The sequence below is a fragment of the Balearica regulorum genome, chromosome 13 (assembly GCF_011004875.1).
Source record: "Balearica regulorum gibbericeps isolate bBalReg1 chromosome 13, bBalReg1.pri, whole genome shotgun sequence".
NCBI classification, from domain to species: domain Eukaryota; kingdom Metazoa; phylum Chordata; class Aves; order Gruiformes; family Gruidae; genus Balearica; species Balearica regulorum.
The window spans coordinates 8497176-8524725 of NC_046196.1; the positions used below are offsets into that span (position 1 = coordinate 8497176).

General features: G+C 35.9%; 1 protein-coding gene across 5 annotated transcripts in view; it reads right to left on the reverse strand.

Annotated features, from left to right (window-relative positions):
* Positions 1–3334: 3334 nt before the first annotated feature.
* The window catches only part of CDH8 (cadherin 8), a 151235-nt gene continuing 127019 nt past the window's right edge, over positions 3335–27550 (reverse strand). For 2 of the 5 annotated variants that reach the window (XM_010312693.2, XM_075765509.1), the window contains 2 exons: positions 6468–6719; positions 3335–5357 (listed from right to left, as the gene is read on the reverse strand). In XM_010312693.2, the coding sequence (XP_010310995.1) occupies positions 4864–5357; positions 6468–6719 (746 nt within the window). In that variant the 3' untranslated portion in view covers positions 3335–4863. Of the gene's footprint in view, positions 5358–6467; positions 6720–22527; positions 22649–27550 lie in introns of those variants that run through there. The other 3 variants (XM_075765511.1, XR_012837572.1, XM_075765508.1) reach the window with 3 other exon arrangements.

Below are 27550 nucleotides of genomic sequence, written 5' to 3' on the forward strand. Positions count from 1 at the left end.
ACATTCTGTCTGTTCTCCAGATTGACAATTGTTACTGCTGCGCTCCAACATAGTTGATGATATTTGAAGTTGCCATAGTGTTAAATGTTTTTCCTGTGATCAGCAACTGCTGATTTAAATGAAAATCTTCAGATATTTTCTCTCCTGTATATTTCACAGTCATTTCAAATTCATCACAGACAAAAAGGTATAAATGATACCAGATGAAAAATGTATTGTGTCTAAATGAGCTTTCCATGATTTCATTTCAAGGTCATAGCACACAATTGGCATATGCTTTTAGTTACTGTAAAGGATACAACACGTTGAAGACCTTTAGTCATCTGAGTTATAATCAGTAAACATGTACACTCATTAACTTCACAGTACTTGCATATTTAAATGCCTGAGCTGAATTTTGTGTCTGGACAATGTCCAGGCCAAAAACTTAGAATTCCATCTTTTATGTGTGGGATGATTTACTTTAGCAGTTCTGACAAAGGAGTACGAGACATAGCTAGGTGAAGGCAAGCCAGAATCAATGGGACTCTTAAGGCGCTTGGCACTTGTAAAAGATTTTGAGAATTTAATTCTCAAATTTATCAGTATTAATAATTCTAATTTAATGCATTTTCCTTGTCACTCACCATGAGTCAATTGCTAATTAAATGTTGAAAAAGATGAATTGCCATTTTACATGCTTAAAAAGAATGTTGCTAATATGTCTAAATCTAGATCTGAAATGTAGAACGATATGATTGTAATCCCCCTAAATACCATTGTTATCCAAAACAATTTTATACAGAATTAATTTCATTGTCAAAAAAGAAGCAAGTACTGGAAAACTGAATGATCAATATTTAACCCTCTAATATGTATTGGTATGAATTTTATATTCAACTTACATGGAATTGGATTGCAGAAGGAATCATTTCCCTTTGATAGGATACCAATGACTTCAAGAAATAGCACATCGCTATTGATGGATGACTTTTTTTTTCTCCCCATTGCATTGTAGATATTAATGTTTAAAACTTGTATAAATGGACCATTTACAGCTATGCCCAGCAGTAGTAGCTGCCATCTCTTTTTGACTGACAATGATGTGATTTCTGGCCTGCTTTCCCTTTCTTACAGTTCCAGTGATGGGAGGTTTTTTTCTTCAAAATCTTCATAGAATGATAGAATGGTTTGGGTTGGAGGGGACCTCAAAGATCATCTAGTTCCAACTCCCCTGCCATGGGCAGGGACACCCTCCACTAGACCAGCTTGCTCAAAGCCCCATCCAACCTGGCCTTGAACAATTCCAGGGATGGGGCAGCCACAGCTTCTCTGGGCAACCTGTTCCAGTGCCTCACCACCCTCACAGGCAAGAATTTCTTCCTAATATCTAATCTAAATCTCCTGTCCTTCAGTTTAAAGCCATTACCCCTTGTCCTATCACTCCATGCCCTTGTAAACAGTCCCTCTCCAGCTTTCCTGTAGGCCCCTTTACGGACTGGAAGGCTGCTAGAAGGTCTTTCCGGAGCCTTCTCTTCTCCAGGCTGAACAACCCCAACTCTTTCAGCCTGTCTTCATAGGAGAGGTGCTCCAGCCCTCTGAGCACCTTCGTGGCCTCCTCCAGACTCGCTCCAACAGGTCCATGTCTATCTTATACTGGGGACCCCAGAGCTTGATGCAGTATTCCAGGTGGGGTCTCACGAGAGCAGAGGGGTGAATCACCTCCCTCGACCTGCTGGTCACACTTCTTTTGATGCAGCCCAGGGCACAGTTGGTTTCCAGGGCTGCAAGTGCATATTGTTGGGTCATGTTGAGCTTCTTATCCACCAACACCCCCAAGTCCTTCTCCTCAGGGCTGCTCTCAATCCATTCTCTGCCCAGTCTGTATTTGTGCTTGGGATTGCCCCAACCCACGTGCAGGACCTTGCACTTGGCCTTGTTGAACTTCATGCGGTTCACACAGGCCCACCTCTCAGCCTGTCAGCTGGTTTCAGCTGGTATGTTCAGTGACTGGAAACAAGCAGGTAAGCCAGGATAGTGAAGTTCACCAGACTTTCTTTCTTCTATCTTATTATCCAATTTATGTTTAAAAAAAAACAAAACAAAAACCCAACAAAAAGGGAAGGGATGGCATCGCTTCCCTTCAGTGTGTCAACCGCACCACGCAGCTTTGTGTCGTTGGCAAACTTGCTGAGGGTGCACTCGATCCCACTGTGCATGTCGCCAACAAAGATGTTAAACAGCACCAGTCCCAGTACTGACCCCTGAGGAACGCCACTCGTCACTGGTCTCCACTTATTCCTGAATACGCTGTTGTTGTCTCAGATGGGAAACTTTCAATCAAAAAGGCAATCAGAAGGTTATCCATTTGTGAGTTTTCCTACAAAAGAGGTTTGCAAAACTCTACAGTATATACTGTAACTCATAGTCAGAACTACTTGCTCTAAATGCTTATGTGGCTATAGAAAATAATATGATCCATATCTCACAGCACTTTCTTCCCAGGGTTGGGATGTAGACTAGAAATTGGCTTAGTTTAAGTTTCAAATCAGACTTTTCCAATTTACACTACTATTAGATTTGGCATGGCAATTCAGAACACCCTGGCACTTGGTGCAAGTGATTAGTAAGAATGTGTTTGGCTGTTATTATAGTCTGTTACATAAATATGTTTGATTTCATTGAAATATTGATGACTGCTTCTTTTCTATCTTTAGATGACTTCACTGTTTAGTTTACAGTATTACCAAAATTGCTACATCAAGTTATTCACAGGTAAAAAATTTTAATGCAGTGTACCATAAATGAATTGGATACTTCGTTATTTTCAACAAAATCTTTATAATACACGAAGAAGTGGTGCAAGCCTATTAGTTGTCCACAAACTGCAGTCTGTAAAACCAGCCATGCTGAGGCTAAAGCAAAGTAAATGTTTCCATCTTGAAATACAGGCAGAATTGGGGGTGATGCATTAAGACATTTTTGTTTGCAGAACAACTAGTGAGGAGCTTAAAGAGAAGGGATTATTTTTACTAGCAATACTTTAACAAAAAAACTGTGAGGTTTTTTATCAGCATGGCCCAGTGAATTAGACACGCATAACTCCTGTGGCCACAGGCTGCTACATATCTAATTCTGCAAACACTGTCAAAACTGCTTCAAATATTATCCTTTTTTATTTTGACTATATTCAACTAATAAATAAATAATTTTGAAGGAACTACATTCCTCAACAAACTATGAAGTTATTTAGGTAGATTCCTTTCTGCAGTGCACAGGTAAAACAGAAAGAAAAGCAATAACAAGAAAAGTATTTATAAAAATATATTTCACAAAGTAGGAAACAATACAGGAGTTTCTCTGAATACAATACATGGAGTAAATAAACAAACAATAATATAGCTTCAAAACAAAGTAGAAAATTAAAATGATTTGCATGTAATACATAGTTTTATTATACAATTGCTACTTCTAAATGGCAAGTTTGCATTACAAATTGAGTATGCTTGCAGCTTCTAGTGTTGTTCTTTCTCTGTGTGCAAGAGCCCTGGTGCATCACTATGAATATTATAGAAAGGAAATGCTAATAACATAAGCAGTAAAATTATGTACACACTGGTTCCTGCTCTAATACAGTGGAGAACTATAAGCATGTTTTTTTACTGTACTGTGTTATGTGTGGATTTCTAAAAGTCTATAGTTTAAATATTCACATGAACCAGTTTACTTCCAGCTGTTTGTGCTTGTATTAAAAACACCAGGTACTAGATTTATGAAGAAGATATAAAACTGTCAAAAATTTTCTCTGGGAAAGTTTTATTCCTGCCAGCATTCTCTTAAAACTCAGCTACTGCAAATGGATAGGTTACTGCTTTAACCTGCAACAATTTGTCATTTTTCTTTTCAAAATGTACATGTATTAAACATTCATTATATATAGAAAAAAAATCTAACGGATATAATTTAGTTTTCTTCATAATCTTACTCTATAGATTATCAGTCTTAATAAATAAAAGCAGTAATGGACATCAATAAAATATTTATTTCAAAGATTAAACAAATAAATTCGATCTTTAGCAATAAAATCAGCAATTCTTTCATATATGTAAGTCCATCCCCTTTCACAGTTTTTTCTTTCCTTTCAGAAGATGAAGCACAGGATTGATCCTTCTTCTAGAAAAAGATCCTTTTGTAAAGCAAGGTTTTGTAGCCCTGCCTCTGAATCTCTGCACATTAGTAGGATTTATTAACCTTCACTGGAATGGATTAAGAACATGTGAATATTTTAAGGCTTGACACAATATTTAAAGATGATATTCAGTCTGTGGTTACGTGGCCAACAATTACTGTATGTACAATGTATGGTCACTGCACAGTAGAAGCCAGTAGGAATTTACAATGCTATTTCTATTCAGCATTGCTAAGAAGACCAAGATATTGCTTTTAACATTTCTGTGGCGGGATCTTTGTTGGCAACGCAGAAACAAACCTTTAGCTTTACACATACTGGCAGGAGCCACTGTTCAACAGCAAAATCCCTGCAAGTCCATTTTCTAAGAAAGCACCAATTTCTTTTTGTTCTTTTCAATTCACTGAAGATAATCAAAGATCCAAATCTCCATCTTCAGAGTGGTCAAGTGAATATCAAATATCCAAAGACTTCTAGACACTCCACATACTTTACTTCACACTCCACAAGACTTAACCTCCTAACATATACTTTTTTTTTTTTTTGGTTCAACATTACAATGTAGTTGATTTTATAGATGACTGGCGCTAAACTTGCCTCTAAAACAGAAAGCCACATTAGTTTTAACTAACAGCAGTGGCCCTAGAATATTACATGATCATTAAGTCAACAGTGAAAAAGTTTGTAATCCACTGTCAAGTTTCTTTGTCACTTTCTCCAACTGAGTAAAGTTCTCCAAGTCTTTTAAAGCGAGGACCCCATTCACTGAGGTAGTCAAAATTCTGATCTGAGTCTGATGCAGAGGACTCCAATGAGCTAAGGGAACCAGCCGCTGACCCTCTTCCTTCATAGCCATAAATCTGGATAGAGTCATATGGTGGAGCCGTGGGATCATTATCAGCTTCATGAAGCCTTACATTAATAAATTCATCAACATCAACACCATTAGGAACAGGTGCAAGACCCTGCCTGGGCATAAATTGGAGATCAGGCTTAATATCCTTACGTGGCAAAAATCCATTAATTCCATCCGGATTTTGCAAAGTTGCAATATCAAAAGCTTCTGTATCTTCTTCTCCACCTCCTTCATCATCATAGCGAATGATATTTTCCCTCACATCTTCATCATCTTTGATGATTAAAGGCTCATTTTTATGTCGTCTTAGTGTTACAAACAGCACCACAATGACTGCAAAGAAAGCATCATAGGCAGATTAGATAAAAAATTTCCAATCAAAGCACTACAATTTAAGTGCAGTTGTGGAAGGTGATAGGTTGCTTTTTGTGAAAATAAGAGTAATAAGGGTAGTGAAAAGCTGAAAGACGTGTAACTTCAACCCCATTCAAGTAATGAAAATTTGATCAGAAGCTCTGGTTAGTCCCCTAGTTTTATATTATCAGCTCATATTTACATCTGAAGATCAATTTTATATAAGCAATAAGCATTTGCATACTTCCATTTTTGAGCCTCAAATTTAGACAACTTTTCCCTTTGGAAAAGTTACAAACATAGGTGAATTCAAGCTATCACCATTCACTGAACATTAGTCTGTAATGATCTTCATTATGGATGGAGCTTTCCAAAATTAGAGGGTGTTTTTCTGAAAACATAGCCCTGATGACAGAAAGAAATTGGTGTCTTTTTTAAGAAATTTTTACATGTTGCAAGACTCACACTATATAATTGAAAAGAGAATGAGACAGTAGAGGAGAAAGAAAAAGCTGAAGATACATCAGTTTCAGAAAAAAGCTCTAAATTGGTTACACTTGTTTCTGCACCTGAATGCTGAAATCTCAGCTACAAATGTAAATCTCAGTTACAGAGTGCAAAGCACAGAAATAGACCTCTTCCTTCACTGTTCTTTCCCTCACTTACTTGATGTTGTATACAAATTTTGTATGTTTCATTAAAATAGACAGTGCTTCTTATCTTGTAAAAGATATCTCTTGTGCCATTACAAGCCAAAATAAACTCATACAGGTCTCAAGCTACAACAAATCCATTTTCCCTCATGTGCAGTATATACTGTGTGGACCTTTCTACTTAGCACACCTGATTTGATTTTTGGTTTCATATTCCACACCTGTAACTTGTGTGTAAGACTACTTCAGATTGGGATTTTACTTTATATGCTTTTGTTCAGTTCTTAGTACAGTGAGGATGCAGTCCTGACAGGTCTCTCAGTACTGCTGCACATTACATTGTATTAGATTGTATGTGGTTCTGTGTGACTGCCTGCTTACAGCCACCCAGCAATCAGAAAAATTTTGAACACCAGGCTGTGCAATGAATACATACCTAGCAGCAAAATGATGCATGCTAATATTGCAATTAGGGCTCCCATACTGAGTCCAATGGGAAGTACGTATGCTTCAACATTACAGGACTGGACAATACCATCACTGCTGCAACCACAGACTCGAATAGTGAGAGTGCTAGTGCTGCTCATGGGAGGATTCCCACTATCGCTTATTATGATTGGCAGCAGATATACTTCTTGCTTCTGCCGGCTGAATCCACTATGCTTTGCCAATATGCTGAGAGTATTATCTGAAAAAGGGAAAATTTGCATTGATTCACAACATAAAATAACTGCTAAACCCACAGCTTTTTCTTAATGCGCGCAGAAAACCTGTGTACAAACACAAACAATGCACTTTATTACACAAGCAGCATGTGACACAGAAATCCTTCCCCTTCCTGTCTGGCTGCCCGTGCCCCAAATGAGCAAGTGCAACGTACGCATTTTCTTGTGTCATGTGGTATGATCATAATGGCAAACCCTCACTTTCTCCTCTGCATACATCCCTATAGATGTCTTCCCATCATGATTCATCACTGTTTTTCAAGTCACGCAGTCATAAAAATTCAACCAGTACAAAAGAGAAATGAAATGTTGAAGTAACCCAAACTTAATAAAGCATATTCACCAATTAAAACAAATGTTCCATGCATTATAAGCACAAATTACAAAATATTTTGCCCTGCTATAAAAGATTCCTCTTTTTTATTAATGAGCAATATAAAGACAAAGGAAAAGCCGAATGTGTGTAAAGCTGAACATTTAACTCATGAATTATACATGCTTATTTTGTCCTCTTTTTTGCACACACAGTTAAACCTCATAGTCACTCAGTTCTCAGTTCACCATCAAAATGATTACAATGTAATTCTGAATACTTACATATAATGTGGTACATGTGATACTTTAAATACTATTATTTGTAATTGATCATTGTAATGAATTCAGAAATTACTTGATTTTACTTACGGTAATCATATAGATTCTATTGTGTAGAGTTGTAAGAATTACAGATTCTAGCCATTTAACAACATACCACTATCAAATATCAATGATCTCATATGTGCCAGAATGCTCAAGGATAGACCATGATTAGTGAGCATGTCAAATATGCAAAACACTTTTATTTCTTTACATACTTAAATATTCACTTTAGCTTTTAACTGCTTTATTCTGTGGAACAACAACAACAAAAAAATTCAGTATTATGAGTTATATACTAACAGAGTGCATGTTGACTTGTACTAGTCTGTTTCTTGTGTTCTTTCATCAAAAATAACACCAAAAATTAATAAAAAGATTCCAACAGGCACACAGAATAGGAATGCATGTGTGTGTTCCTGAGGAATCCAAAGACAATTTAAAAATAAAGCTGCACATCATATGTGAGAGAAGATTGTAGCTCCTTTCATTAACCTCTCTTCCACTGCGCTACCAGAGTTGATTTTCCTTAAGTATCACGAACAAAAGTAAGCCTCCTGATATTTTATGCTATAAAATGGGCACATGCAATCACTGAATGCCATTCCATGGAAGGAAGGAAATTACTGAGAGTTATGTGGCAGGCATAAGGAAGAGAAGACTTGAAAGACAGGGAGTGTTCATATGATGGATATGACGAAGAGCCAATTCTTGTGAATTTAAACCAAAAAAGGTACCTGAAGTGCATGACAACACATATATGCATACACATATAGTGACTGTAAGAAAGCTTTGTATCTACTTTGATCTTGGTACTGGTCAGGTACTCACTTGAAAACATGAAATAGTTTAGAAATGTTTAATTTGTACTGTGATCACCAGGAACATTTCTGGCAGCCCATGGCATTTGTGCAGCATGTATCACTGCTCCAGCATAAAACACACATGTATGCTCAAAACAGCTGGCAGTCTACAAAGTACAAAAGACAGACGAAGATGCAGGGAAGGAAGAATGGGAAAACATTCATGAAGCCAATACTGTAACACGGTAAGAGATCGAAAAAAAAAAGGAGTATTTTATTCTTGAAGTCCTTAGTAAGGAGGCATATTAATAGGAAATAAAGGTAGTTATAGAATATAACAATTATAGAATTGAACATTGCTAAACTTTATCATATCCTGAACCTACATCAATATATCAATCAGAACATAACTCCTCTATTTAATTAATTACTACCATAAAACAAAAGATGAAGAAAAAATATTTGATATCTAAGCACATGGGGAATTGTCTCATACAAGAGAACAAAGAAGGCTTGTTTTCCCATTTAATGACTAAGAAACTGAACTTCAAGTAGTCTCCTTTTGAAGTTCAGGGTCTTTGATTTTATCCCTTCCATGGTGGAATCACCTACCAATGACACTTACGCAGCCTAGAGAGGTTCTTACTATAATTTATATTGCAGATTATGGAATAATTTCTACATTTTTCGTAGCATTTAGAGTACATAACCCATAAAGATCAACCTAAAAATCAACTACTTTATAAAAAGCATTATAAATATGGTCACTTCATAATACCTTTGCAGAACAAAAAAGATTCCTAACAATTTTTCTTTCCAGGAATCCTGAGTTTTTATCTATTCAAGTTAGAAACAGTCACATCAAAACTGATGGCACCCTGGAGCTAAATAAATAGTCTAGTCCTTCCTTGTGCCCTTTTTAAAATTAAAGGAAGCATATGTGTTTACTGAAGATAAATTTCAGGTATAAGCTCTTAAGAATTCTGACAAATCAAATAAGACCAAACTCCTTGATGATACCCAGTGTTACATGTGCCACTGTGATGCAGTGAAAAAGTCAAGTGTGTTTTAAGTCAACAATTAGCACACATTTAGAATTAAGCAAAAATCGCACTCCTCCTTCTTGGTTGAATGCATCAGAGATTTAAACACACGTGTGCAAGTTAAACCACTTCCAGTGTCATACCTGCTCTCTAGCTGAACTGCAAGGAAAAAAGGGAAATGTTACATTAGTAAAATAATATTGTAGCTAAGTTTCCAGAATATCAGTGTGTATAGCTTTACCAAAGTGACTACCACACCTATTGTAAGGTGTAAAAGGTATACTTTGTTACCTGACAGCATTATTTTCCTCCTCTGCCCCCCCATTGCCAAACACTGAAAAATAAATTTATCTGTCCATTTGGCTTTCTCCTGCAAAATTAAAAATATCTCCGTGTAAGTTGCATCCTTAATCCTTTTGCTTTAACCTTTCAAAGGAGAAAAAAATTATGTGGGGATCAATTTCCAGCTCTTTCTGTCTTTGAGACAAATCCCACTCAGAAGTGTCACATCTGTAGTAATTTATTCAGAACTCCAGAGACTTTTACAGTTCTATTACACAGTGACTTCTGTGCTCTACAAATCTGTACTGATACAGCCCGTTCCTTCCTATAAGCCTGGTACAGTCCTTCTCTGTCCAAGCTGGAGGAAAGGATTGATACGCTGAGCCCTAGCATTCCTGCCCTTTACAGATATGCAAAAGAGGTAAGGCACCTGCTTTAGGAAGAAATGAAAAGAAGCAGCTGCTCTTGTTGGTGACAGCTTCAGATCCCTTCCATCTTTCTGACACACTCACTGCTGCTCTGCCTGGTTCAGAAAATTCTAATAAGCCAGAATCAGAGAGTAAAACAAAGTGAAAAAGGAAGAGCGCTATAAAGAGACAAATAGAAGAGGGCAGAAAAAATGAGAGAAGGGAGGAGGGATGGAGAAAATAAAGTGCCCATTTCTGCCAATCAGTGAAGCTACACTGAGTATATGAAACTACCTGGTACCAGTAATGGTTATCAATTCCAGTTCAAAAGACATGAGAGAAAGTAAAAGATATGCAAGCTATTTTGGACATTAGCTGAACTATGTAAGTGTAAAAGTTGTAATGGTTGAATACTTAGTACTATGTAAGAAGAGATGCAAGGTAAAGAGAGAAGAGAATAAACTTTCCTTTTTTAACAGAGGGGGGGGGGAGGTGTTTGTTAAAAACTGCTGTGTTAGACTAAATTTGAATTTGTTGTGCCAGGGAAGAAACTGTCGATCAGAAGTAGTCAATAGGAAAAGCAAAATGAAATGACCAAATTGTTTTGCCAGTGGATGGCAAGTACTCAATTTTGCCTCGGGAATTTTGTTTAGCAACAAATTCCTTCCTCTTCCTTTCTGTGTCCTAAAATAAATATACCTTGGTGTTGTCGGAGATATGACTCTTGAGTGAAGAACAATGACTGTCTAATTGACATTTTAGTTGGTTCCTAGAACTTGAAAATAAATCCTAGAGCTGATTAGCAATGAACTCAATTTATCTGATTTGCTTTCTCCTCTCTGTGGACGTTTCCCTTACCCATAGCTGACAAAACAGCAGGAATCTCCTCCAGGAGCAACCTCCAGCGCTGCTGCATGAATTAACTTGGCAGCAGGTGCTCAGCAGGAGAGGGGACAATCACTTTCCACTCATCTTTCCAATTAACCCACTGATCCTTCATTATAACGCTGTTCAGGTTATTTATTTATTCATGTCACTTTTAGCAAAACAAGGAAAATTACGTGCAGAAAAAAAGAACCTTTCTCTGTCCCCTCTCTGTAAATAAAGCTCTGAGGTAACCTGCCACAAGCAGAGAGAGACTAAGTCCTTACCTCCAGTCAGTGAGGTATAGTCAGGCAGTCCTTTGACATTCTCAATCAAAATGAGCCTCCCTGAATTCTGTACCCTTCTATGTGGGGAAGGGATTGAAGAAATTCATTGAAATGCCAGAGTCCTATTAAATGCCATTTCACTGATGATGTACCAACTACACGGGATGGCCTAGGAGCTAAATTCTGTCCTGCGGGCTTAAGGAATAGTGTAAGATAAGTAATCTTAATGGTTGTCTTCTCAAGAATTTCTGCATCACTGTAAGGTCAGAGTAACACAGCTCCAGGAATACATAACTACAATTTAGATCTGGAGCTCAGTTTTACCTTTTTTTTAAACATAAAACCAAATCAGTCATTTAGATCCCTGGATGACTCAGTTTCTGAAGTTTACCAGCAGATTTGTGAAACAACCATGAAAGAGAGTGCTATGGGAATATCTCTTTCACAGCTGGAACAAAGAATAACAATGCAGAAGGTCTTTACAAGATGTCCAGTGTGATTTCTAGACAAAAATAGTTTGAATAACCGCAACTGAGGACATGCTTACCACAGGGCCAAGTGCTTCCTGCAGATTCCCAACTGTTCTCAAGACCCTCTGATCTCTTTTGAGGTTCTTGGATGAAAGATTTTGAGAAAAAGTATATGCAATAATTTTAATACAAAGCTACTTTTGTATTTGCTGGACATGAGTGACTTTAATGGCACCGACATCAATCTGGATGTGAAATTAGCAGGCAGGAGTCAACTTCATCTTCTACTTTGTAAAAGAATGTATGTTGCAATTTTAAGCCAGACAATAAAATGAGAGAACAAAAGTAAAAATGAGAAGCAATCGGTTTACATCCAAGTGTCATCTTCTTGGCACACATTATTGCAATTCTTTAATTGCCTCATGGTCTCTTTAATATTTTGAGATCAGTGGACTTCCCTGCTGTGTAACCTTACACCTACATAGCTCTTTTTCTTTCTTTTTCCATCCCTTTTATAATGTTCTCAGAAAGATCAAATCATTAATGGTATTAAGGACTTTGTGATAGAAATTGTTATCTATGCTGGATATGTTACTTATGTGAAGAAAGGATTTGAATTGGAAACTTTACAGCTGGAAACACTAGAATGACAAATATATGTTTCTTCATGTTTATTAGAGCTTTCATTTGTGTACATTTTTTAGTCTAAACCAGATTCTCTGAAATACAGAGTCTTTTGGCACAAGTAGAAGAGCAGCAAGAATATCCTTATTGTGATACTCTCTGCTTATTTCAATAATAAGACGACACAGACAGCTCATTCATTTCCTTTCTCAGTTCATAAATGGCAGCTAATCTCACATAAAAACTTGAAATAACTGAGTAATTAATTTATTATAAAGGTTTCAGTGGAAACTACCAAAGTACAGGCAGAAAAAACCAAAACATACGACATTTTAAAAAATGTCAGCTATATAATATTTAGCAGTCATCTGCAAACGCACTAAAAGAGAACATTCATGAGAATGCTAAGATAGCATTTCAGCTCTTTGCATAACTATTAATTCATGCATCATCTGTAATACTTACTATTCAGTACTGGAGACCTTACAACGTTAAACACAGATTTTCAAAAGATCTGTAGTAATACTGTGGGTTGGTTTTTTTCTTCAAAATTCAAACCTAATGACAGAAAAATAGTGCAATATAGGGAAGATTCCAATCCCCATTTTAGAGACTGGAAACTAATAAAGTTGTTGATATCTCTCTGTTTTGAAATTTTTTTTAATTCTCGTAATTACAAAAGCAATGGGAAAGAATATTCATGATCTGCTTTCTGATCTAGCACAAAAGGCAGAAGATGCAACTCAGAGCATATCCTCATCAGTGTTCACCTTGTAAAAGAACACTATTCATAGACAGGCCCTGAGCTGAAAACTGATTTGTATGTTTCAGACTATGCTTAAGTACAAATTAGAAGCATCAGTTTCTTGCTTCCAAAAGAACGCAATTAAAGTGCTTTGAGAGATACACCCATGTCTATGTAAGACAGGGGTTTGTTTTGTTTCTGCCTTAGGATGTTACACTTTTTAAAGGAATACCTGTTTCAAAGGGAACAATGAGTTTGCGTGTTATAAATTTACTAATCATTAGTAGATGAAAAAACAATCTATTTGTTCATTAGTATAACAATTTTGTTTCATGATTAAACTTTCTATTTTCAACATGGATATATTTATGTATACCAAATACATTTTTATGAGAACTCATATATGTATATATGTTAATATATATGCACGACTGTGTCATGTAATTTTTTACACATGTACTAGATCATCTTCCTTGATGACTGTCTCAAAATCCTGTTGAACAGCGGTTTACAAGGAAGATGACCCTTTGCCTAATCTGTATGGTAAAGGCATAAATGTTTTATTCAAGTAGGAGGTTTATAAAATAATCTGAAAATAAAAAGATGCCATTTTTATAGTATATTTTGTCTGATTTATGATAGCCAAACCATATGGGCACTGAAGCATTCACAGGTATTTCAAACTGACCTGCTTTTCATGCATGTAAAAAATTTGTTACGTCTTCAAAAAAGCAGATTGATGAGTGCTATCAAATTTGATAGCAGACATCAGGTTCAAAAGAAAAAATTTTTAGTGCTATAAAAATTCAGCTGACTGATCAAACTGTCTTTCCTGCACCATAATAAGTCACATGCCATACTGAGATATATAACGGGAATTCACAAAACATTCCTATGACACATTAGCAAACACTTGAATTAATTCTAGAGACCTGGACTTTCTGGAATCCCTTGAAAAACCATTAAGAACACAGGAAAAAAGTATTTCATGGAAGAAAATATAACGATGAGGAGAAGAATTGGAAAATATAATGTATTTTGTGTCTTTGAGTTTCTTTTTTCTTTAACAATTCCTAAATAATAATAGCTTATGCCAGAATTGAACTGCTGAATCAACTAATGAATTGAAAAAACTAAACATATTTCCAGGACATGTGTTCCTTTGCAGAAATAAAAAGTGCTGCTGGGAATTTTGAATCATGAGCAAAATAATATTTAATCATGTTCAAGAATACATCACTCTCATATGTTAAAATGTCTTGGAAAGGGGAATAATCATATTAATACTGCTGTGATGCAGAACTTGTAGTAAATAAATTCTTGACAGAATAAAAAAACCCAGACAAATTAGCAGCAAAGTGATGGAATAAATATTTCCTCCAACCTTTTTCCCTTGAAAAATGTGAACTTTAGATAATAGTCTGTATAATTTCTAGTTCTATTCCTTTGGAAAAGTCTGAACTTTAGATAATTGTCTCTTAAGTATTCTAAAACTTTCCTTTGACCTTTAGTCCAGCAGAGCTATAATCAAACACATCTATATGGTCACTTGCAGTCTAGCAACAACTCTTATATTTTGTACCGTGGTTTTTTAACCCATTGAAGGAAGGATGGAAAATCCCTGCTGATGAAATAATGATGTATATGATAAGCACACATTGAGTCTGAAACAATCCTAGTTTGACAGGGTAGAGAAATAATTAGGATATAGTACCCCTCTCTCTTTTTAATTTACAGATACTTATGGCAAGTCAAACAAGGAAACTTTGGGCTCTGGGTCTGTTTAAGCTACATAGTTACCACAGTTGTCTGAACTGTACCCAACGTACCTGATTTTAATCTCACCCGCTCTGATGTTATGCCCATTTATCTCTTCTGAATCCCCTGGTGCCAATTGTGATTGACATCCCCATAATCTGAAGCAAATTCAGTCCAGTGAAGATGTAAGATACGCTAAAACAGCACTGGCTTTTGCCTCTCATTTTCCTCTTCTGTATTCAACAAGCCAGCCACAAACTTGTTTACTAATAATCACATTGCTTTGACATGCTTTACTTTATTCGGATCACATCACTACATGGCATGTGCATTGAATGTTACATCTGTAAAGTGTAAGAATTAATGCAGGTTGCCAAGCTCTAGTTTAGAAAGAGATGAAATGGCTGTCAAATGTGCTTAGCATTAAAAATACATTATTAACACAGCAATTTGCATAGACTGATGGATCATTTTTGAAATCTACATATTCTAGTTAATTCTATTATCTTGTTATTTTAACCAAAAAGTTTCAGAAAGTAATACTGTGGTCTATAATGCTTTGATGAAATAATGGCTATATTTTGCATTTGAACCAAGAACTTTCCATTACTGTGTTACCAGATTCCAACAAAATTCTGCAAAGACAAATAAAAAAGCCCAAGACTTTGCCATCTGTATTTCTCTTTAGAGATAATGGATTGTTATTCTTTCTATGAATGTGTACTAACAAGCGCAGTCTAGAAGGTGAAATTAATGAAAGACAGGTATCTAAACCCCTTAGGCCACTGTGAGGTTTACAGTTTTACACATTACATAGGTTTGGGGTTCTCTTATGTGTAAAACTAAATCTCAAGCAGATTCAATGAAATTTATAGTACTTTTGGTAGGTGATGGAAGAGTTCCAAGAATTCTATCCTATGCTCTTCACCTTCCTTGCTTCACACGCATTCTTCGATTCTTACTTCAGTGACTTACTTCTAGGGTCTGGAAAAGTTCAAAGTCTTCACGACTATGAAGACAATCACAGATGTTTGAAGTGAATCTTTCTTTCTAGAATGTAAACTATGAATACCTAAACTATGAATAACTAAGAAAAATAAAATTTAAGCAGGAACGCTTTGGTTTTTAAATGTGATGTGTTCTTGGCATTTAAGTGAGTTGCATACTAAGCAACTTAACACCCACTTCTCCATGCCATGATGATTGTCTTTTCTGTTCCAATACTGTGTGGAACATAGACATGCACATGGTAAGAATTTACAACAATTTACCAGTAGATCATATAACAGTCCTTTAAAACTGAATCTGGAATCAGACATACCAGCCATATTGAAGTTTTGTTACAACAGTTAGGGAGCCAAATTCAAGCCACACCAGTGTATTTCAATTATGCTATTACTTTTTTTCTAGCATTCACTTTGAAATACAGTGGCAGAAAGCAACCACCAGACTATAAAAAAAACAACCAACATTTATTGGAACACTGCCTATGTGTACTGGTGTAATAAAGGTCTTGTCAGCACATTACAAAATGCCAATTTTCAGGGGTTTATAACTCTGACATAACAACTTAACTATAAGAAGAAATTTACAATGTGTACTCTCTGCCAAAAAGCATTGAAAGTTAAATACAACTTAGGTTGGCTGAGGCATTTTAAGTCAGAAAAGAAATTTTAAAAAGTTTTGACAATATTTTCTTGAGCTAGTGCCACTTCAGAAAAAAATGTGGCTTTGATTTTAAGAAGTACCAGATCCTGCTGTTCTTATATACACAGAAATCTCTTTAACTTCACTGAGAATAATTTCTATGAGAGAACTGAAAGGGGTGCCATTATACACTTTTGTAAATGTCATCAAGAGTTATATTAGCTTTTTGCAATTTGAAAGACTGAAATGCTATGGTATAAGATTGCCTCTGGGCACACAGGCAGCATGACAATGACTTTTTGAAGACATTCTCATATGCAGATTACATATAACAATAACAATTTGTTATCATCAGGCCATTAATGGCAGTAATTTATACCTTTGTCTTACACCCAAAGTATACACATAATGTGTTATTATATGCACACCTCTCAATGAGGACATGTCTCCTATGGTGAAGAATAATGGTCATTTGAAAGGCAGGGAACAGCAAAATGTGTCCAGAGAAGGAATTTCAGTAAGTGAAAAAAACAATTGCCTGTCTATAGAGTGGAATAGCTTGTATAAAGTTTTCAAATGAGATGTTCCAGGTACCCTTGGGAACGTTTCTGCACACCATGTAAACACTACATAGAGAAAACTTGGCATAGCCAGAAGTTCCAAACTAGCATACACAGTCAGATTTCTGAGCATCAAAGCAGGTCTACAGGAACCCATGTGCATATGCATTTAAATTTCAAGACTGGGACATACTGCAAGACTTTGCTATATATGTTGCGTGACACAACACGTAACTTGGAAAGAAGAAGGAGCCAGGGGAAGATGTCAGCATTTGAATTCTGCCTCACTGCTGTACAGATATTACAAAGTCAACACTTATATTGGTAAATATCTGCAGACATAGCATCAGTTCATAAGATGTTCTAGAGTTTTCATAGAATCACAGAATGGTTGAGGTTGGAAGGGACCTCTGAAGGTCATCTGGTCTACCCTCCTGCTCAGGCACAGCTACTCAAAGCCCAGGACCATGTCTGGGCAGCTTCTGAATATCTCCAAGGATGGAGATTCTGCAAATAGCAAAACATTTCTTAGTCACAATTGAAATAAGCGTACAAGAAAACAGAAGACATTTATTCATTCATTCTCTTTGTATCAAGCTGAGAAGTTACAAGGTACAAATATATAATGCATCTCTATGCTAGGAGAACCACTTGCATATCACAATGAAATTGTTCCCTTTTGTCTTCTAATTCATAATGAAGAGTATCACAAAGTACAAATGAAGTGTATCAGCAGAAGCAGCAATAAAAATATGAAGCAGGATCAAGAAAAAGTATTACAAGAGACTAGCCAGTTGTACTGGCAAAGGAGAATACATCTCAATATGCCAAAAACCCCTCCATGATCATGAAAGAAAACTTAACTAGTCAAAAAGGAGAACAGAAGAAAACAACAGATACTTTTAGAAAGATACATGTTTCCTTACTGGGGGAAAAAAAAAGAAAAAAAGATTTTAAAAAAAAATTTTAGTCTAAAAAAAGCTAAGTTATTTATACAAAGTTTTGAAGCAAGTGGTTCTGCTAGACAGACTGCATTAGAACTCTAAAGTTTTTAGCAAATACATCTTTTGGTCTTGCATGTTAGCAGGAGACAAGCACAAAATAAGAGAAAGTTGATTTGTTATAAAAATATTTTTCTCATTTTAAAATAGAAAATAGTAGTACAAAGACAGAAGTTGTAATGTTGTTGGACAGATAAAGATGTTATAAAGGAGACATATGGTGTAGAATTGAGTCTAAACTACCTTTCTCTATATTTCGTATTCCAGCTTGTATCAAAAAAACAATGCTTTAGCTACAGCTGTCAGACTGGACTCCACCATTTCCTTCCCTGAGCTGCAGAATAACTTCTACATTTTCTAACTGGGAGTTTCAGAAGAAACCAAAGAGACACCATAAGGTACTCTTGAAAATCTCAGCCTTTACCAATCCATAGGGAGCTCTAATAGGTGCCATTAATGTCATATGTGAGCATCAGATGAATGTTTTAAAAGAACGTCTGCAGTGTATGCATAGCACAATGACAGGCACGGTGATTAAATGACTTATCCAAAATCATGCAGGAAAAATGTAACTGAGCTATACAAAGCTATTCTGAACTACAGAACAGTTCCTTAACCAAAAAATCATCATTCCTGTAGAGTGCTCTGAGATCACAAGGGCTTAATCTTTACTGGGGTGAACACTGTATAATTTACAGAAGGGTCATATAGAGTGGATGAAAATGTTACAGAAAGTGACATGACAGAGTTAAGCAAGGTTAGGGAGTGACAGATTCAAAAAGGCTACCTGAAACATTTTTATCTTCTTTCTTATTATTTCCTATAATGTAGATTTTAGCTTTAAGTTAGACTGAATGAAAGTTTCCTACCAAAACACAAACAACCCCCAAAAGTTCTACGTATTTTTATGAAAGCAATGTGAAACTTGTATATCATTTATTACATTCTAAAAACTTAAAGAAAAAAGTCAGTGTTCATGTTCAAGACAGTCCAACATTCTATAGAATACAGCAGAGCACTTTCATCAACATTCAGTGATTATTATTGATGCTCTTTTTAAGGTTTATGACTGCAATACCTAACTCCATTCAAAACTTCATAGATAAGACTTTATTCCTGACTTATCTTTTATTATAGAATCAGATGTATGAAAAAAATTACTATGGTGTTACAGTTACTGCTCAATAATGTACATAGCCTATAGCAATAGTGAAGTTTACTTACTTGAACCCATGATTAGTTTAGGCCACGCTGGGTTGATCTGACTTTGCTATCTTAAATACGGGCAGACAGCTACCTCTGCTTAGCTGATTCACTGCAATGTGACTATGCATCCATCCACGTTACCTTCGAAGGACCACACTAGCTCTCCCTCTTCAACATCATCAAGCAGACATCTGGTCCTTTTCTTGAAGTTCTTCTATTTATCTCTCCCTAACAAGCTGGCTTATTATCTCACTTCAAACAGGGGCCCATCTTCACTCCGTCTATAATCAGCACTGATTACCCAGTATGCACATCCTATCATTTTAGGATATGCAAACTCTCCCCAGACTAGACAGGTCAACTTGTGTGTTTCATTATTTTCTGCATTTGGCTCAGCATGTAAGATCTTTGCATTCAGTAAAATCATGTACTCTATCTCTTTTCTGGCCTCTGAATGGATTGCCTACTAGACATATTTAGTATATAAATATTAAATACTAATAATTACATAAATATATCACTAATTACTGGATGCTTGCCAAATAGAATACATTCTAATTAGACAGAATTAAATGAAGACCAACAGTGACTCATTTTACAACAAGGCCACCCATACAAATTACAAAATCAGACGTTGAAGCAAAAATATTGTAAGTGGTACAAAACCCCCCCAATCAACAGAATGAAAGCGTTGTCTTCCTTATTCTTTAAAGCTTGATGTGAGAAGCTCTGGTTAAAATGATTAAAAATTTCAGATTTCCTTCAGTTTGTCAATGCTATGTTTGAACTTGCCAGAGAAATGCCTGTCCTTGAACAGTCACCTCCTTAAAAGGAGTAAGGAGGAAATGAAAGGGCATGTAGCGATAGGACAAGGGGTAATGGCCTTAAACTGAAAGGGGGTCGATTTAGATTGGATATTGGGAAGAAATTCTTCTCTATGAGGTTGGTGAGGCACTGGAACAGGTTGCCCAGAGAAGCTGTGGATGCCCCTTCCCTGGAAGTCTTCCAGGCCAGGTTGGATGGGGCTTTGAGCAACCTGGTCTAGTAGAGGGTGTCCCTGCCCATGGCAGGAGGGTTGGACCTAGAAAATCTTTAAGGTCCCTTCCAACCCAAATCATTGTATGATTCTGTGATAAGGTATAGAAGAAATGTGATCACTCCAGACAGGTTCAGGAGAATGTACAGACATAGAGTTCACATAGTATCAATGTAATGGTCATCTCGTAGGAAGAATGACTGTGATTCCAATAATATTTACTTCTTTCTTGTATACCACTTGTGTAACTGGTTCAAAACAAGATGCAAATTGGAACATGGTCTTTGTCTTCTTAATTCACATTATAACGTTAGCGGTGCAATAGTTTATCAGACAAGCCTTGAGGCCAAGTGTGAAAAATTAATAACTTCTATTTTAATGGAGGAACCATGTGCGAATAGTCTGTATACTTTCCATCTGTTATAATGACAAAAGGAGATTTTTACTAATCAAAGGAAAATTTAACAGCTAATATGTGATGAATCCTGCTTATATTGTTTTCATTTTTAGCCTGCTTAGATTCTTCCTCTAGTAGAAGAATGTTGGGGTTCTTTCAATCTTTACTACAACTGAAAGTTTAAAATGGGACTTCTATCTAGTTTCTCATTAATTGACGAAAGAAAAGTACAATTAGAACAACTAATAAATTGTTATTCCCCCTCAACAGCCTGTATTTAGAACATGATAAAGAAAAATTCCATAATGAAAGCAACCAATAAATTTACAAGGTGCAAAAATGGTCTTGTGCCATAATTACCAAGTAGGCACTTAGAGAGAAAATCCAAATATTCAAAACAAAACAAAACCTAACAATGAGGTGAAAACAGAGGGGCACTTCTTAAGATGCAGTCTGTCTCTGTCAGGTAATATATTGAGCTGGTGAAGGGGTACAGGCCCTACAAGAACCTTCAGCTCTAGGACATCATTCCACCTACTCAGTGAATTAAACACATTTACAAGAAATCAAACAGTCAGTATGTTGTCCATAAACCCTTCCACTACAGGAACTGTTTCTTGCAGAAAACCTGGAGGAATTAGATCCACTCATGAAACCAGAAGTGGTACTTTGGCAGAAATCTTGTAACAGATTTTCAGAAGATAGTTGATTATTAATCTGGAAAATTATCTCCAAATATTCTGTATTCATTTAGTTATAAATACTACGATGAAATACTTTTAAAGTCCTAGAATATAATTATCATGGGTGCTGCTAGCTTTCCGGGAGTTATGTTGTTAAAGCATTTAGGGAACCTTTGAAAATTAAAGGGCTATTGGAGCAACATTTCATTGGAAGACAAATTCCAGAGAGATGGTACTGCAGATCTTACTGTCTTCCCGATAGCACTTAGTTGAGAAGTTTTCTACTCATTAAGAACAACGCCTTTCTGTCTGCTAAGCAGTTCAGTTTTGAGACCCTGATTTAATATTTATTTTCCCCATTATGTGTCTGAAATTAAGTCACACTGAAGATTCAATTTGTTCTTATCGCTGTTATTTCTTTCATCCATGTTCCATATTATTACTAAACCAGATTTATTTTCATGCTAATTTGCTGACCAAATTCTTTTCCTCTTCTGTTCTATTTTCATAACCTTTTATCCCTTACTTAGTCTTTGAAAGTTATGGAAGTGTTGTTGCTCATTTTTCTTTACTTTTATTATGATATTAAAGAAATAAACTGGAAAAAGAGAGAGAAGTATGTTACACTATCTGAGCATGATGAAACTCCTACAGCAGGAAAATTCACAGCTGTCCAATCCATCTCCTCATTGTGAGTAAGCACTATCATACATATGGTACACAACACTGACCTCGGATCTTTTTCACTCAGATTGCATCTGGTTCTTAATTAGTTTGATTTATAAAATGAAACATAATTGACGCCTTGGCAACATTATGTAGCTAGCAGCACAAATAATAAATTAAGAACAAGTGAAGTAAAAGTCTGGTCATGTAGCCATAATGGCATGCTGCATATATACAGTATTATCCTGTATTTCATCACTCCCATTTTAAGTTGGTTTGGGCTGGGTCATGTTTACATAAATGTCCTGAAATAGCTATGTAATTCTGATTGATTCGTATGATTTAACAAAAAAAAAAAAAAAAAAAAGCGCACTCTGCAAGGATGTCATGCTGTCGAAATAAGTCTTATTTTCAAGTGTGCATATACAACTTCTGTAATTGTCTGAAAGTTTGTATTTGTGAGGCTTGGAAAGAAGTTGTTGTCATCACAGAGCTAAACTAAAACAGGATTGAAAGGTTAAACATCATTTGGAACAGAAGTGCTCCCAGAGAAACACTTTGCCAGCTACAAAACTATAAAAAGTACAGACGTGCTGGGGAACACAGCAGAGCTGAAGAAGAACCTAAAGATGCCTAAAAGAGGACAATCAGCTTACCCGATGGCCCCCTCCTTGCTGGTTCATTCATCAGGTTGGCCTGTCCAGTCGAATGAAGACTTGATGGATCACATCTGGTTTAGGGCGGAGAAGAGAGGGAATCTGTCTGGAGCCCTGCATCCTGAATACAGGAGAGGAGTGAATAAGGTTTCAGATGGACAGAATAGACAGAATGGTCAAAGTGTGGAGGAGCTTGGTAGCTGAGTTAGCCTTTGAAGAGCAGACTATTTTTCTGACATTAAGTTTCAGCTAGAGCTGCTATGTGCACCAAGAAGGATTCATCTCTTTAGCCTATCGAAGTGGGGAAAAGCACATAACCATTGTAAGAAAGTGTAAATCATCCAGATAGGGCTAAAAAGTATGTCTCCAGAGGAACTGCATTTAGTCTTCATTTGTTCTGTGGTTCTAATTAGAAGGGAGTCCAGAAAGAGCAGTGATCTGCATGCAAGAAGAAAGATGGGAAAGACAGCAGAAGCAGGTGTCAGTGAAGGAAGTGGCACACAAAGGATTGGAGTGGAAAAATGCTGGTTTCCCATCTACATTAACGTAATCTTCACTTCAGAAAATAACATCACATTCTTCCATATCAGGGAAGTTGTTTCAAATCGCACTCAATTGATATTCAACATCAAGGAAAAACAGAACATCAGGGAATAACAGAACATAGTCAATAGTGATGATAGTAAAGAGAGAAGGGGAAAGGAAGCAGAAATCTATCAGGTATGAAAGATATATACTGAGAATATTTTCATCGACATTCTCAGACTAGATGGGACTAACACTGCTGTACCATGGAAAAGTGTAACCTTGCTAGGACCACAAAATGATATAGCAGAAATAAGTTGAATATATTACTTCAACTGCATGTGAAATCATACAATGGAAATGGAAATGCATTCAGTGCCTTGCAAGACAGAACTTCTGAGCGTTACTGGAAGGTATTAGGGTCCCTTGGTAATATTATCAGTAACTTGAAATCCTACCAGTCTTCTAGATTTTGAGAACAGTCTGAAGATCTATAGTACTGATTTCCACCTCACATTGCTTATCACTTTATCACTAGCAGAAAGGGCTCATCTTTTTGAGTCTTCAGACACAGTCTATTACTTCACAGAATGACATTACTTCTTAGAATTCTGTCAGATATGTAAATAAGAAAATTGATTACTTTTCCTACAGAGAACGATCTAACATAGTTTCTGATCCAAAGCTGTTTCAATCAGGTCAACTGTCGAAGGACTAAGGATGAAGGAACCTGAGTATAATAAATAAGGAACTGCATTTCCTCTGTTATAAAAATAAATTATTTCAGAGACTCAACACTTACCACATAATGCACAATACTCGCTTCAGGAAAAGTATTTGCACTGGCTGAATACCATTTTTTTGTATATTAATCGAGTGGAAGCTAGAATCTGTCCTTTCCTTTTTCCGGCCATCATATCCCTGCCTGCTCCAATAGTGAGGGAGGTAAGGTAGCACAGCATTCTCTTATCATCACACAGCCGGATTCTAATTCTTACATGCTTTCTAGCAGACAGACCAAGACACACTTGAGATGACATTCTTAGAAAGGGACTCAGACCCAGCAGTGTAGTGTAATTTGTAGATCATAAGTAGAATGTGTTAGTTCAGACTTGTAAATCACATTTTGTTTTTAACTGAGAAAGGTAAGTATGTATCCAAAATAAAGAGTTTTCTGAAATATAATTTAAAGTCAGAATAGTCTAAATCCACAGAACTAAAATGTTTCATGGCGCTTAGCTACCTTAACTATCATATGATTAGTTTTGATAAAACTTAGACCTTTCTAATCAGCAAAATATCATCTTTATGCTTTCTTGTTTTAAATTCTATAATTTACAATTTATAACATAAGCAAAAAAGAACTTACTGAAAAAGAACCACACTAAAAAGGAAATCTTTCAATAATTTTATATTAACAATTTCATTATTAACTATATCATAAAAAAATCAATAATCTGAGGTTGTTCTGGTATCTTCAGTTTATAAAAATGTTGAACTTTGCTATTTAAACAGCCTCAGTTTTAATGCCATGCTGAGAAAAAGATTGATAGTATGATATTTATAATACGTTTTTTTCACACTATGAACACTCCTGGAGAACCATGACGTGCGCCTATGGATGGCAGATTCTGGCACAGAAGTGCCAGATTATAGGTTAGTTTGTGTTTGTTGGTTTTTAATACATTGGAATAATTTATTTTGAACTCTACTACTTTCACACTGAATGCACCTTGCTATGCAAGTATTGCTTGTGACTTCTCCTGACAAAACTATGCCTGTTAAGAGAGATGCTGATCAATGCTGTTTCCTAGATTATGCAGTGTATTTTAGATGCAGTATTCTAAATGCTACTGCATATCACTAATATTGATAGACATGGTAGAAAAATATTTACAAGACATCTCTGATCGCTTAATTTTACTTTTCAAGAAATCCACTAACAAGGATGTGATTTGGTATGTTTTAGAGCTGTACTTTGAATGTCTAATTATTGATATATAAAAGAAATAAGAATGATAATTAAACACTTTAGAAATATATAAGCATGTGCTTTCCCTCAAGAATTGCCATTGTGAAACACCCTCTGGCGTAGATGGCAGCTGGGCTGCAAAGTTTCCAAAGGCTCTTGAAAAATTGCGTGAAACTGCAAAAATGTATGAGGATTTACTGCTCATATTCAAGGGACCATATGGGTGCTGTTATTATAGATGTTCATTGTACATCCATCAAGAAATGATGGGTTTAATGATATCCTTGGCAAAGGCAATTTGTACCTGAGGTCACTGGATTAACTTTGAAATTGGGCAAAGTGGAAGGAGGGCAATGAAATAGCAGTGCCATGTCTTAGCTCTCTGAGGTATATATTTGGAAAAAAAAGTCAATCAAAACCACAGAAGGAGCTTTAGCTGGCAGCTGAGACAATGGCAGAGAGATTTATCGAGAAATGCCAAAAGAAACTGGTTCAGGGAAAGAAACTCATTTTAACACATGAGAGTTACTCTTGTGGGAACAAAAGACTCACCCTCCAGGTATGCATTTGACAGATGCCGCTAAAAATATTTTCAGGAAAAAGATATTAAAAAAAAAAATCGAAGTTTTATTACATTAAAAACACAGTGACACAAAAGTACATTCAAAAATGAAGTAGTGCTCATCATTTGTTTTTATTATTTGGGATATCTAAAAGAGAGGTTGCATGTAATTTTCTTCTCTGGATCTTTCTAAATAGTTTAGAAATATTTGTTTATTAATGGTAAAGAGGTGATGAGAAATAGCAAATATTTTAAAATAAGATGTGCAATAGTATACAAAGGCGTGCAATAGTATACAAAGGCATGCAAGCCAGTTAGTGATTGAAGTGATTATACCAGCCTATTTCCCTTTAAATACATGAAACATTGCCTATAATTTCAAGGCAACACAATGAGGACATAAGTGACAGATTAAACTTGCTAGATGGACAGAACAAAACAAATGGACATTTAAACACAAACATTATTGGTGCTATTATAGGTATCAGAAGCATAATAGACTAAGCATGGCTGAGAATAAATATTAAGTTCATTAAAGAGAACCAACAGAACAGTTCATCACTGAATTATATATAATGCTTCAGTTTAAAAAAGAAAAAAAACCCTCTTTAGTATGCACTCACTAAAATCAGTTTGGCCCAAATTCAGAGCTGAAATCACCAGATAGACATTGAATATTTACTTGTAAAGCTATTGGACTTCTGCAGGAATATGAACGTACGCCATTAAGATGGTTCTCTTAACCTAAAGATAAGGCCTGCTCATGTTCCAAGCAACCCTGTGATTGTTTCTACTACATAAGTCCTAGTAAGAGGTATGTAATATCACATTTATACAGTAGAGATGAACCATTTCTTCTGCCAGAAGAGTTACTGCATCCAAAGGCACTGTAGGACATTTGATTTGGGGTTTATTCCATTAGGAGACAGAATTTGGCATAAGAAAAATGGAATAGCAATGGAAACATCTTTTGGGAAAAACTTAAATCTCTTTATGCCAAAGATGTATTTGGTAGTTTTTGAAAGTAAAAATTACATTGGCAGCATATCAAAATGTTTACATCTGTGAAAACGCTTTTATCACTAAATTTTGTTCTCACTTGAACAACCTAAGGAAACCATAAGAACATTAAGAATTCAAAGTTGAAAACAGGTCTTGCTGAGAGCCTATTGTTTGGGATGCAGGAGACCATCCATGTACTGGCATTACATTTTAGGTAACGCTGTGTGAAGACCACTCACCTGAAAAAAGACTGTCAACAAATGCTAATTCCACTTCCAGAGGTCTCATTTCAATTTACTAATACCATGACAGTACAAAATCCTTATCAGTTGTCTAAATTCCTGTCAGTTTTTTGTCATTGATTGTGATCCTACAGCTTTTTGGAAGGGTTCGTTTCATTCAGCTAAGGAATCTACAACACATTGCTAGAGTGTATTAACACCTGTCTAAACATCAAATATTTTCATCTGAGGTTTTAGTTTTTTTCTGATTTGAAGTTTGTTGGAAACATTACATAAAACATTTCTTTTCATTTTTCCCATTTCTGCTCCTATGCAGAAACTCATCAGAAAGACGTGTGAAAAGTACATGACCATACAGTCAGTCTATATGAGTTTATGCAGTCAAGGATTTGTTTTGTCATGGAGTCACAGGTGTAGTCACTAGGATTAACATAGAAAACATTAAATGATTTTCACGTTGCATTAACTTCTTATATTTTTATTACATAATTTTATTATTTCTCTTGTGACGAGAAAAAGGCTTATGCATCTGGCAATCTAAACATGAGTGTTCCTTGCATTACAGTTTGAGAGAGTAGGACTGCTTTACTTCAGAACATCAGTAGCTGCCCATTTAGCCAAGGCAGAAAGCCTAAGAAAAACTACTCAGTAACAGACATTTGAGCTGAGAAAAGAACAGAAAGAACAGATCAGGAGATATGAGAAATAAAGATTTCTGAG